General features: G+C 33.7%; 1 protein-coding gene across 3 annotated transcripts in view; it reads left to right on the forward strand.

Moving 5' to 3' along the window:
- The window catches only part of CNTN1 (contactin 1), a 372094-nt gene that overhangs the window by 327514 nt on the left and 31530 nt on the right, over positions 1-13050 (forward strand). For all 3 annotated transcript variants that reach the window (XM_074403087.1, XM_074403086.1, XM_003926652.3), the window contains 3 exons: positions 473-659; positions 3205-3317; positions 4437-4593. In XM_074403087.1, the coding sequence (XP_074259188.1) occupies positions 473-659; positions 3205-3317; positions 4437-4593 (457 nt within the window). The remainder of the gene's footprint in view (positions 1-472; positions 660-3204; positions 3318-4436; positions 4594-13050) is intronic.

The raw sequence follows: 13050 nt of genomic DNA on the forward strand, positions 1-13050 counted from the left end.
TTATTTTAGCATGTTTTAGGCCACATAATGACTATTTTTATCAAAAATTATATTCTGCTCCAACTGCTTTAAGAATGGGTCAGAACAAGTTTGAAATCATGCAAACAGAAGTAAAACAGGAAATAAATGATAAAAATTACTGTGGCAAATATGTCCAAATGGAGACCACTTTTATATTTTGAAAGTTAAGTCTGCTGCTAAGTTTTGGGGATTTTTAATTTATTTTTCAGTCAATGTAAAAATATTTTGGGCAATGAAGTGAGACTTTGATTTGCTTTTGGCATCTTAAATCATTTCTGCCCTGGGTGCCGTATTATATTCTAAAGCTGATAGATGGGTACGTATCATTAAAAAGGATTTGAAATTATGATGATCAGCCAACAGCAATGGTAACAGAAGTAGCTGAAGAGAAATTTTCACAACTGAACAGTCTAAATCATGGCAGAATATAACTCATCCTGAATGTTTGCAGATTCGGTACTGGGCTGCCCATGACAGAGAAGAAGCTGCAAACAGAGTTCAAGTCACCAGCCAAGAGTACTCGGCCAGGCTGGAGAACCTTCTGCCAGACACCCAGTATTTTATAGAAGTTGGGGCCTGCAATAGTGCAGGGTGTGGACCTCCAAGTGACAGGATTGAGGCTTTCACCAAGAAAGCACGTGAGTTTCACATTTTGTTTTTAGATTTGTCAAAAACTACCATTTGATTCCATCATGATATGAGTACATTTGAAGGAAATTTCCTAGCTAGCTACCTGACTACATTTTTCAATGATATCCTTTATAGCCACACAAAATTTCCCTCAAAACACGAGTTACTATAGATGAAGAAAAACTGTGAAAAATACCTTCATATATTAAATATTCCATTATAGAAATAAAAATTAGAGAACTGCCCTTTTGTAAAGGCTGTGCTCTCCAATTTTGTGCCATTGACTTTTCTTCATCCTGTATTTATTAATTTAAACATTGTTTTCATAAGAGTACATCAACAGCATGTAAAAACTAAAACTTTGCTTGTTTTTACATGCTTTAATTTATAAACCTCTGTCATTATATGTTAAATGCATAGTATGTTAAATGTCAGTGCATGTTAAATGTGTAGCACTATGCTTATTCTCTTATTGCTGTATGTTCTAGTTCTGTTTTACGTGGTTCACAAAACACTGCCACCTATTCCTGCTCACTTTCAGGTCATTCTAATCTCTCTGGATTCATTTTTATATCTCTGTTCTTGAACCAAAGTTGAATATATAAAAAAGGAGAATTTGTATGCAGGACTCAAGGGAATGTCTCAAGAATCTGAAGATGTAATTACCATTAGAGTTTGCAAATTTATGAGATTCACTTTGGGACAGAGACTCTCCCAAGGAGATGACAAATGTAGTGGCAAGAGCTAGAATTTGGTGTCAGACATGTGTTTGAGATCTGTCTCTGCCACTTGCTAAATGTATGACAAGAGATCAATTACCTATTTAAACCTCAGTTTTCTAATTTGTAAAAGGAGCATGCATTTCTTTGTTCTTTTTCTATTTGTTCATATATTTATTCATTCACCAAAAATATGCTATGTACTCAGCACTATTCTAGATGGTGAGGATAAAAAAGGGATCAAGCCAGTCCAAGATGCTTTTCTCACATGGTTTACAAGCTAATGGAAGGAGACAGAAACATCAAACAAACAAAAACTCTGAGAAATAAGTAAGTGGGATTATAGCAGATGACAGGGCAATAAAGTGAATAAATGGATATAATGAAAGTGACTTAGATGAAAGTGAAATTCTGATTGGGTGGCCAGGAAGGGCCTCTTTGAGAAGATGCCAGTTAAGCTAAGATTTGAGTGATAAGTGAAAAGATGAACCCACTAGGTGAAGAGCTTTAGACAGAGCCTTAAGGTTCTCTGCACGCCAAGTAGTAGAAAACCTTAAGGTGGAGAGTGCTTGAAATGTTTTAGGTGTTCCAGGCCAGTGGGTCCCAGGCATAGGTTCTGAGTAAGGAGGAGGAAGAGTTCTGGGACCAAATTGTGGAGGACTTTGTAAGCAACTGTGATGAGTTTGAGTTCTTTCTAAACATGATAAAAAGCCATTGAAAGGTTTTAAAACAGAGTGATATCTAATTTATGATGTCATTTAAAAAAATATTATTCTGGCTTCTGGACAGAAAATGGATTGTAGTGGGTTAACAGTGAAAGCAGAAAAGCCAAGTTGGAAACTATTTCAGCAGTCAAGGAGAGAACTGATAGTGGCTAGCACTAAGTGATAATGGAGACAGAAGTGGAAAGTTATATGGAGGCAGAGTTAACAACTTGCTAATATGGATGTTGGCAATCAGTGGGATGAGAGACTACCAAATTTCTGCTTGAGAAACTAGGGGGTTAGTTGTGCATTTGCTGACAATGGCAAAGACTCAATGGAGAAAGATTTAAGGATACTTGACATTATATTACATTTGAGAAATGTATTACATTTAATTATATTACATTTGAGAAATCTTCTAGACACTCAAGTAGAGAGAGGCTGATATCTGCCCAGACAGAGAGACTTCTAGCCACATATGTCTACAGGTTAAAAGAGAGATTAGGGCTAGAGACAGAACTTTGAATATTTAAAGCCATGGGCCTAGGTGTCAGTACTTAAGGAAGATCCGCAGAGAGAGTAGAAAAGGGTGCATAGATGAAGTTCTAAGTCATCCAACAGTTACAAGTTGACAAAGGGAGCCAGCTAAACATGAATAATGAGAAGGAGCAGTCCATGAAATAGAAAGAAAACCCAGTTGTTAGGATCTGAATTTAAGAAAAAATGAGAGATTCAAGAAAGAAGATGGTCAGTTCTGTGAACTACTTCAAAAACGTTAAATTCAAAAAAGAATAAACAAGTGACATTTGATTTAGCCAAGTGGAGGTTATTGATAACCTTGTAAACAACAGTTTCAAAAGACTAGTAGAGAAAGAAACCCAAGTGGAGCATGAGAAGAGAATAAAAGACAGTCATTACTTAGCTCACAGGGCCATGGGGTACATTAAATGGACTCATGGATGTAAAGTGGTTAGCATAGTGCCTGGCACATAGCAAACACTTATTAAAATTAGATGGTGCTATTTTCAGCACTACTATCATCAGCATTACAATACCTGATGCAATAGAGTATGCAGAACTGAGATTGGATATTTGGTGACCACTGATTACATTATTACTACTTTTCACAGCTCCTAGCCAGCCTCCAAGGATCATCAGTTCAGTAAGGTCTGGTTCACGCTATATAATCACCTGGGATCATGTCGTTGCACTATCAAATGAATCTACAGTGACAGGATACAAGGTATATAAAAGATTACAAGATCATTAGTTACACAAACTTAATTCTTACAAATAGCGATGAATAATGTTTTCAATTTTTGCTGTTCTGGTGAAACCCATTCAAGCCCCGCCCCCCTGTTTTTTAAAGATAGAATCTCACTCTGTCACCTAGGCTGGAGTGCAGAGGTGTGACCTTGGTTCATTGCAACCTTTGCTTCCTGGTTAAAGTGATTCTCCTGCCTCAGCCTCCTGAGTACCTGGGATTATAGGTGCCCACCCCCACACCTGGCTAATTTCTGTATTTTTAGTAGAGACAGGTTTCGGCATGTTGGCCAGGCTGGTCTCGAACTCCTGACCTCAAATGATCCACCTGCCCCGACTTCCCAAAGCACTGAGATTACAGGTATTGTTACCATGCCCAGCACTATTCAGATTTTTTATTCTATTTAATAGTTGTAGAGCAGAATCAGATGACATAGTACCATGATACATTTTTAAATGGAAAAAAATTGTCTTCAATGAATTTCAGCAAAATGCTATGTCAAAAGATTAAGATAAACAGAATACTTTAAAGATAGAATAAAATAATCAAAGCTTAAGGAGGAGAGAGAACGAAACCATTTTTGTTTGGCAATGATCATGATAGTGTTGCCCTGGACCCAGCAAACTCTTTGATAAACTAAGTTACTGTTTATAAATGAACAAAAAGAGAAAAGCTTATTTTAAATATAGTCTTTATATCATACACTATCACATTTTTCACTGAATACCAAATTTTGTGGAAAACAGTAAATTGAGAGGCAATTTTCAGTCCATTTCAATATTTTAAAAGTCCTCATTTTGGACTTTTTTCTTAAAAAGACACATTCTTTCCATATTTTTGTTTTGGGTCATCTCAAAAAATAAAATTCAGATGCTTAAGTCACATCTCCTTGGATAGCCCTAAAAACTTGCAAAAATCAATTATTGTGAATAGAAAATAACACTTTTCCTTCTAGTTTTAAATTTATTTTTTTCCTCTAGTTTAAACTTATTAATTTTTGTTAATAAAAGTATAAGCATTTTTATTCTGGTTTTAGTGTTAGGGCACTGGCTCATTATTATGATTTTACTGCATATTTCCATTTCTGTATTTGATAAGGTACTCTACAGACCTGATGGCCAGCATGATGGCAAGCTGTATTCAACTCATAAACACTCCATAGAAGTCCCAATACCCAGAGACGGAGAATATGTTGTGGAGGTTCGCGCACACAGCGATGGAGGAGATGGAGTGGTGTCTCAAGTCAAAATTTCAGGTGAGTCATTTAAGACACATGCAACTAAGCATTTGTGAGTTTCTACACCCTATGGATTCCCAAGGTTTGGATAAGCCTGATATTCACACCAATGTTTGTATTTTCTGAAGTAGATTTAACATATCAAGGATGCCCTGAAACTTGGTATTTCTTCCCTTATGAGTCACAAAAGTTAAGTCTGTGACATACCACATACTTATTATTATCTGGATGTCGTTTAAATCTTTCAGACATAAGATGAACCAGGTTTTGGGATCCAGTGTATAGTATGGGATGTATTAGTTAATTTGATTGTGGTAATCATTACACAATATGTATCTATATCAAATCTTCATGTTGCTCACCTTGAATATATTTAATCTTTGTCAATTATTTTCGCATTCAAATGAAAAGCACAATTTTCAAATAAAAAGTACAATTAAGATTACATAATTTATTGAATACTATATAAAACTAGGCTATTATTTAATAGTAACCAATCTTCTCATATCAAAAGGATATACACTGGGCTATTTTTAATACTATTCTAACTTTCTTTCACTTCACATATTAATAAAATAGAAAAACACGAAATTATAGCTCCTTTGCCTTTTTTCTTTATTTTATCTATTCCTTTTCTACAAATTTTATTTCTGACAACTTTGTTTGATTTAGAAATAAATATATTTGAGGCAGTCATTTCTTTTTTTGATGTGTAGCATTCTGTTATTTAATTTTTGATATACTTTTTCTCATTCTATATGCATGATATGGTTTAATTATACTAAAATTCAATAGATGTTAATTTGAGAAATGTTTGAGAGGCTATGAAATACTAGAAGATCTTAAACACGATAATAAATAATTTATAAGAATATTTGGTTAATCTGTACGACAAATCCCATGACACAAGTTTACCTGTATAATAAATCTGCACATGTACCCCTGAACTTAAAATAAAAGTTAAATTTTAAAAAAAGAAAGAAAAGAAAGTTTGGTGATTTGATCTAAATAAATGAATATTCTATATATTAAACTAACAAGAAATCCTTTAACACTATGCTGGAGTATTTAATAAATGCTAGCTTCCATTGTATGCCATGTTTTTGTGAAATTTGCCACAATACATATATACATTCTTTTCAAACCCAAATAAAACTTTGAATTTTTTAGTTTAATCATCATTTTTGTCTTTTCAGAAAATATAGTAATTATACAGTAGTGAAAAAAAAAGAATCATGCTCCAAATACCCTAAAATAGCTACTGTTAATGCTTAGTTGAATTGATTTATAGTCACTCTGTTCATATATGTAATTTCAAGTTTCAGCTTCCACTTATTTTGTAAATTTTATTTAAAATTATAAATGATGTTCTTTCAAACAAATATGCAAACTCATTATAGTTTTTAAATCATATATAATTTTAGAGTTCATTTTCATAAATTCATCTTTCTTCAGGTTAAATTTAAATATAAGACAAAGTGTTTGAGGTTGACAAATTTCTTCAAAAACAATTACTAATTTAAATTCCTATTGTTTTTTATCAGTGCTTTTCTCACTGCACCACTGTAATGTTACCTTCTTTTCTTATTGCTAATCTGACAGGGAAAAAATGTAATTTTTTTTTTTTTTGGTTTTGAAACATTTTCTATAATCAGAACTTTGCAATACCTTCAATAGTTTTACACTTAGTGGAGCTATGTCACAAAAGGAAATTAGAGGGAAATAGGGCCATTATTTCAAGGAAGATAAAACACAAAATCACTAAATAAATTGCTCTTGAACCCTGGGCTGCCTTTCTCTTGTCTAGAAGCTAGCCATAGCAAGCTTTTGCTCTCTGTACTCACCCTTGGTTCATCATTCCTTGTGGAAAGGAGAACCTAGCTGCTTCTGGGATTGAGACTAGAGGTTTTCAGCAAGAGATGCTGCAGTGGTGATGGTAACCTCAGTTTAGCTATCACTAATGGCACTGGTAAATGTTGAACCGTTGAATCACTAGGGAGAGGGGAAAGCCCTGTTTACAGTGTTTGCCAATTTCTGTGTTGTAAATGTTCTCACCGTGTGTGATTTCAAGCCTCCAAAGTGATGTCACTTAACGTGGAGCTGTGAAGACTTGCACAGTAGCACATCATTACACGTAATTGCCACCATACAGATACAATGAGAACCTCAAAAACATTGACTACATTATAATATAGTAAAACAGTTCAGAATTGATGTTTTTCTGAGTATTTATTACCTTTGTTTTAAGCTTTTAAATTTAAGTTTACATAAATTCTATTTTAATAATTACTTGTTTAAAACAATGCTCATAGATTTCCTAAAAATTTCACAATTGGATTTTGGGGTTTGCATGGGTTGACTTCCACATACCACAGTTGTAATCCAATGTTTCTATATAAATATCTCATGTATAGAAGACAGAGTATTTTTTTTTTAAATCTCAAACTTAGGATATTTTTCAAATATTTCTCTTTTTGCCAACTAATGGACAACATTCTTATTGATTTCAGAATTTCTATAATTTATCTCTTATTAAGACCATAACTGTACAAAGTATTGTAGAATTAACATTACGAAATGTCAGATGCTTGGTGAATAATACCATTATAGAATATTCTTCTTTTTAAGTTTGGATTTTCAAATCATTTAAATTATTTTAATGAGGAAAATGTGTAAATATAAACAAAAATTACAGGATTTCTTCTACATTTAAAGACTCTTAGTACTTTTGTTTGTTTTGGTTTTCATGCCCAAAATATGTAGCCAGTATTATAACACACTACTAGATTTTAATGTTTATAAGCATTATGCTATTTGCTCATTCATTCAACAAATAGACATTAAATGCCTACAATACAGCAGTCACAGTTCACATATTTAAAATGTGCTAAGGTTTATATATTTCAACATCTTTTCCTGGCCCTGCTGCAATTCTAATGATCCTCTTGCCTCCCAGTGTTGGCCGCATTAAGGCCTATTATCTATGCAACAGAGGGATCTTTTAAAACACAAATCAAATCATGTAACTCTCCTCTTAAAAAAATGGCTCACAGGTAACATCTACATTTCTTACTGTGGCCTATTATGGTCTATATAATCCACCTTTCTTTCCTCTCAGTTAAATGCTTTGTCTCTTTCTCTACTAACTTTTCTCTTTTTGAATACACTAGTGTTATCCCTGCCCTCAGGCACCTGTGCTTATTCTTCCTTCTGCCTGGAATTCTCTGGATCTTGGCATGTTAGGTTTATTCTCATCCTTGTTTCTGTTCAAATGTCACCTCCTCAGAAGAGCACTATCCATGGCCAGCAATTAAGATAGTGGCATATTCTGAGTAAATCTTAATATCATAGCACTGTTTTAAATCATAAGCACTTCCTTATATCATAGCATTTTTCATCAACATATTAGTTTCTACGTAAAATTATTTATTTGTTTATCATCTATCTCCATCCTTACTTGAAGCTAAGCTCCATGGGAGCAAGCTCTTGTTTGCTTCAGTCAACCTTTGAATCTCCAGCCCTTAGGGAACTAATCTGGCATGTAACAGGATTTTGACAAGTAACTGTTGAATTGATTCATGATTTATGTATAGAGAAAACCTCACTAACAAGAACAATGTGGGCAACTTAAAACTATAGTTTTCATCTCTAGAAAACTGATATACTTCCCCATTAGGTATATGAATTATGTATTGTGTTGATCCACAAATTTGATCCTTAAAAAAATTAAGACTTCCTTTTAGACATATTTTAGAAATCTTTTTAGATATGGTTATCTGTAACTGCACTACTCTCTGACTTGAACACTGTTATCTACTGCTTTAATAACTTATTCTTTATTAAATATTTGTAGTGCATATCAAGGCAAATGTAACACCACAAATGTTTTGCCACATGCACACTATCTCTAATAAATTCTATATTGCCTTTTAAAAACCATTTTTAATAAATTATTGAGCAATTTAACTGTTTATACATACATATTTATATATAGCTATACTATTTTGAATATTGTCAGTAAGGTAATTTGGATTACTATCCATTTTCTGTAAATTTTAGAATATCTATCGACAAAAATCCTTGGTCATAAATAAATATCCACAGAGAAGCACATATTTAATTATTCATAGTGAACATGCATATTTTAAGTCTATTTTTCTTTTTAGTTTTAAACAGACTATAGATAGCTGAATCAAGAAAGTCTTTTCAGAACATTTTAGAATCTGAGTATTTTTCTAGGAAAAGAAGTCATTTAAAATTTGTAAGGTAGGAGTTACGTGATCAGATTTTCTCACTTGAAAAATCATATTGGTGACTGTGGAAAATATGTACAGCAGGGGAATAAGATGTAAAGAGATGAAGTACAAGGTTATTTCCATATAAAGATTAAAAGATAATGATGTCTTGGACTGAAAAGAAGGCAGTGGTGGATGTCCAGGATAGATTCTAAAAGAGCAGGGCATTTTTTCCATTTGATTTAAAGTTACTATATATTCATTTTGTATATTTTGTCTTCTAATAAATCTGTAATTTATCCTGATGTTACCACAGATGATGTAATCTGAATATTTAACCTACTATTTTTGTAAATGCCAAGCTATTAAGTTAAACTATATAACCAAACCCACTGACTTAAACACTGTGATGAAAAACACATTTTGTTGTTTTGCTTTGTCCTATTCTGCCCAGTAGCAGAAGAAGAAAGTCTAGGAAACCATTTTTTTGGTGGAACTTTTACATGTTTAACTCCATCACTACTTCTGTGCGCCCTTCTCCACTTCCTAAGTCTTGCAGTATAAGAGGGACAAGAGGATAGTGGGATGTTTAAATTCAATTCATACATTATTAAATTTGGGCTGTGATTAAGACACAATCGACATGCTGTCTCTTTAATCGTCTTAAAATAAGCAAATATTTCGTTTTCCTTTACACTATTTTTCATGGGATTAATTTGAACATTCAAGTATATAAATCTAGCCTAGATAGTTGTAGGTTGACAAGTAATCTAAATTACCTCTGAAACATGTGGATCACTTGAGCTCAAGAGTTTGAGACAAGCCTGACTGAAGTGGTAAATCCCCATCTCTACTAAAAATGCAAAAATCAGCTGGGCATGGTGGCATGTGCCTTTAATCCCTGCTACTTGGGAGGCTGAGGCAGAAGAATCTCTTAAACTCTGGAGGCAGAGGTTGCAGTGAGCCAAGATGGCACCACTGCACTCCAGCCTGGGCAACAGAGCAAGATTCTGTCTCAAAAATAATAAAATTTTAAAAATTACTAATTTGCAGAATTTATTTTAAAGTGGCAAAAGTCAAAAGGAGGTTGAAGAAGCTGAGTAAAGAATAGTTAGTTTGGCATTTTGGAAGTCTGCGTATTAGTTTTCTAGGGCTGCAATGATAGTACCACAGCCCGTGAGGCTTAAACAACAGGAATGTATTTTCTCATAACTCTGGAGGCCATATAAAGGTGTTGGTGGGGTTGGTGTCCTTTAAGGCCCCTCTCCTTGGCTTGTAGATGGCCATGTGTTCTTCCCATGGTCTGAGAGAGAGAGAGAGAGAGAGAGAGAGAGAGAGAGAGAGAAAATGTGTGTGTGTGTGTGTGTGTGTGTGTGTTTGACTTCTACTTTCCCCTTCTTATAAGGACTCCATTTATATTGAATTAGACCCACTCTCATCTTAATTATCTATTGAAAGACCCTATCCCAAATGCAGTCAGTCACTTTCTGAGCTACTAGGGGGTTAGAACTTCAATCTATATATATATATATATATATATATATATATATATATATATATATATATATTAGCGGGGACAAAATTCTGCCCAAACAAAGGTCATTGGTAGTTTTAAGAGCAACTTTGACAAAATAGTGTGGGTGAAATCTTATTTCTCTAAGTAAACCTCACAGAACTTACATTTTAAAGTGAGGAGGCAAAATAAATAATACATGAGGATATATAAAGTTTTCTCAGGTAGTGATAATATCTGAAGTTAAGCTGAGGAAGGTAAAAAGAGGTGGGAGAGAACAAGACATCTGTTTTCACTAAGAGTGCTGGGGAAGGACTTATTCTGATAAGGAAATGCAGGGAAAAAATGGAATGAAGTGAGAGAAAAGTAGAAGAAGTTTTCTGGAGGGAAGAAAATGTATTCTCACCAGAACAGTACAAAAGCCCTGAGACTAGTACGGCAAAGAAAACAGTATGGCTGGGGACAAGGAAGCCATGGGGAAGACATAGGTGAATCTGAAACATAGAGAGGTTTATAGGTTCTGATTAAGGACTTTAAATTTTATCCTAAAGGTGATGAGAAGCCACTGAACCATTTTAAGGTGGGAAGTTACATAATCAGATTTATATTTTACAATCGAGCATCTCAATCTCTTTTTGGAAGGGAAGTAGAAATCTCATGAATGATGGTGGAAATCTCTGAGAATCTCTGCAAACAGGGAGATCAGTTAGGTGACAGTCCAAGCAAGAGGTGAAGGTATCTTTGACTGGTGTATTAAGAGTGGAAGTGGGAGGCAGTTATGTTGAGGATTTATATGGAGGAAGAAGACTCAACAGTATTTTCCAGTGATTTTATGAAGTATGTGAAATGGATTTGGCAGAACTTTAAGGATTTAGACAGACCAGCACAATCATCTACTGAAATAATCAGCAGAATTATGTATTAAAACAGAATCATCTACTGAAAATACATGAAATTAAGGAATAGCTCAAATTTTAACATGCTAAGTTCAATATGACTATGAGATATCCAAGTGGAAAGAGATGAAAAGAGAATCATCTAACAAAACTAAGAAAGCAGCTGAGGTCAGATGACATAAACTTGTCAAAGAACCAACTGGCATAATTATATAACTTTATTTGCAATGCATACCAGCCTGGATGGGGATGGAGGAAATAGAGATAGCAGATGTTTGTTGGTGTTGCCCAAAGTTGGCAAATTAAGTGGAGATGAAGGAAAACAAGGATTTATTACTTCCAGTTAAAGAATAATTAAAATTGCTGAACAGAGAGTCAGTATCCATTAGAATATTTTCAGCTGTTAGTAACAAACTCTCAACTCAAAATTGCTTAAGAAAGCCCTTGTGGAATCAGTGTCTCAAAAATATAATTAAAGAACACTTTTTCCCCATTTCTCCACTTGAGAGGCCTCAGCTTCATTCTAAGGTTTGTCCTCTCTATGGTTGCAAGAGTCTGCCGAAGTGTCAGGAATCACACAGACCCTATATTTTCCAAGAAAGAAGAAGGTTTGTCTCTTTTGAGGCTCCATCTTAAAAAGCAGCCCAGCCTTTCACAGAATCTTCTCAGAAAAACATTCCCTATAATGTTCAGAACTGTGTCAAAAGTCTATCCTTAAACAAGTTAAATATCATTTCTACAATTGCTCAAAGTGATCAGGATTCACTGCTGATCTGGGTTGAGAAAAACTTCCTTGGATGAGTGAATAGTATCAGAACAAAATGTGAAGAGTGTATTAGCAAAGAAGCAGAAGGAGAAAGATTTTTTGCATGATGTTCAAAGTTAAATAATGAGGTAAGTGAACAAAGACATAGGAAGCAAACACTCTTAGAGAAAAGAGTAAATTAGGTAAACACAGGTTTATCCTTTAAAAATATATCATTTGCTTCTATCACTGTTAAAGAATATTTAAGTAGTCAAGTAGGAATTGGTTTACATCATTACTGACATAAAAATTGTAAATGTTTTTGTTTTATCATTCAGTTATTCCACAATTTTGAAATCTATGAGGCAAACCCTTCACCTCAAAGAGCTGCATTTAGTGATGTATTCTAAATTTAGAATGTTATACTGGGAAGATAGAATCTGGAAATAATATTTTCGAAGGAACTAAAATAGGAAGCTAGCATGAGGAGGAACTCTCATATATAGTGAGTGCTTTGGAAAAGGAGGTCAGAAATTAAAGGAATTCCTTAATTATTTTTGGAAAATGCAATTATGGTGAAGAATTTTCAGAGAATGAACCAATAGTTCTAAGAGAGATACCTTTGGTAAAAGATGGTTTTATTTTTCTGAGTATTGAGTATCAGCAAAATTTTAGTTTTACTATACAGTAATGTGTTTCTCTTCATGTGTATGCATAATACCAAAGTTTGAGAAAATTAGTTGTAAAGTTTCAACAAATTTTATGATATTTGCATGAATAAATTAGTCAAGAGAAAATGGATAATCTTTAACAATGATGTATCTTATATGAAGAATTTTAATTATTCATTAGCCTAATTTTGTATTATTCTATGAATGTTGATTTACTAATGAGATAAAAATTACATTAAGATATCTCATCTCTTCCTAAGGATGAGCTAAGAAACACCTATCCCCAACCCCAAATAATAGGATATTACTTTATGTTCTCTTCTGAAATAAGAGCAACTCATAAGTCAATTAAAACAGTCAGATTATCTTTAATAGATATATGCATCAACCATCAAAACAAAACTTCAAAATTCAC

This window comes from Saimiri boliviensis, chromosome 7, assembly GCF_048565385.1.
Source record: "Saimiri boliviensis isolate mSaiBol1 chromosome 7, mSaiBol1.pri, whole genome shotgun sequence".
NCBI lineage: Eukaryota > Metazoa > Chordata > Mammalia > Primates > Cebidae > Saimiri > Saimiri boliviensis.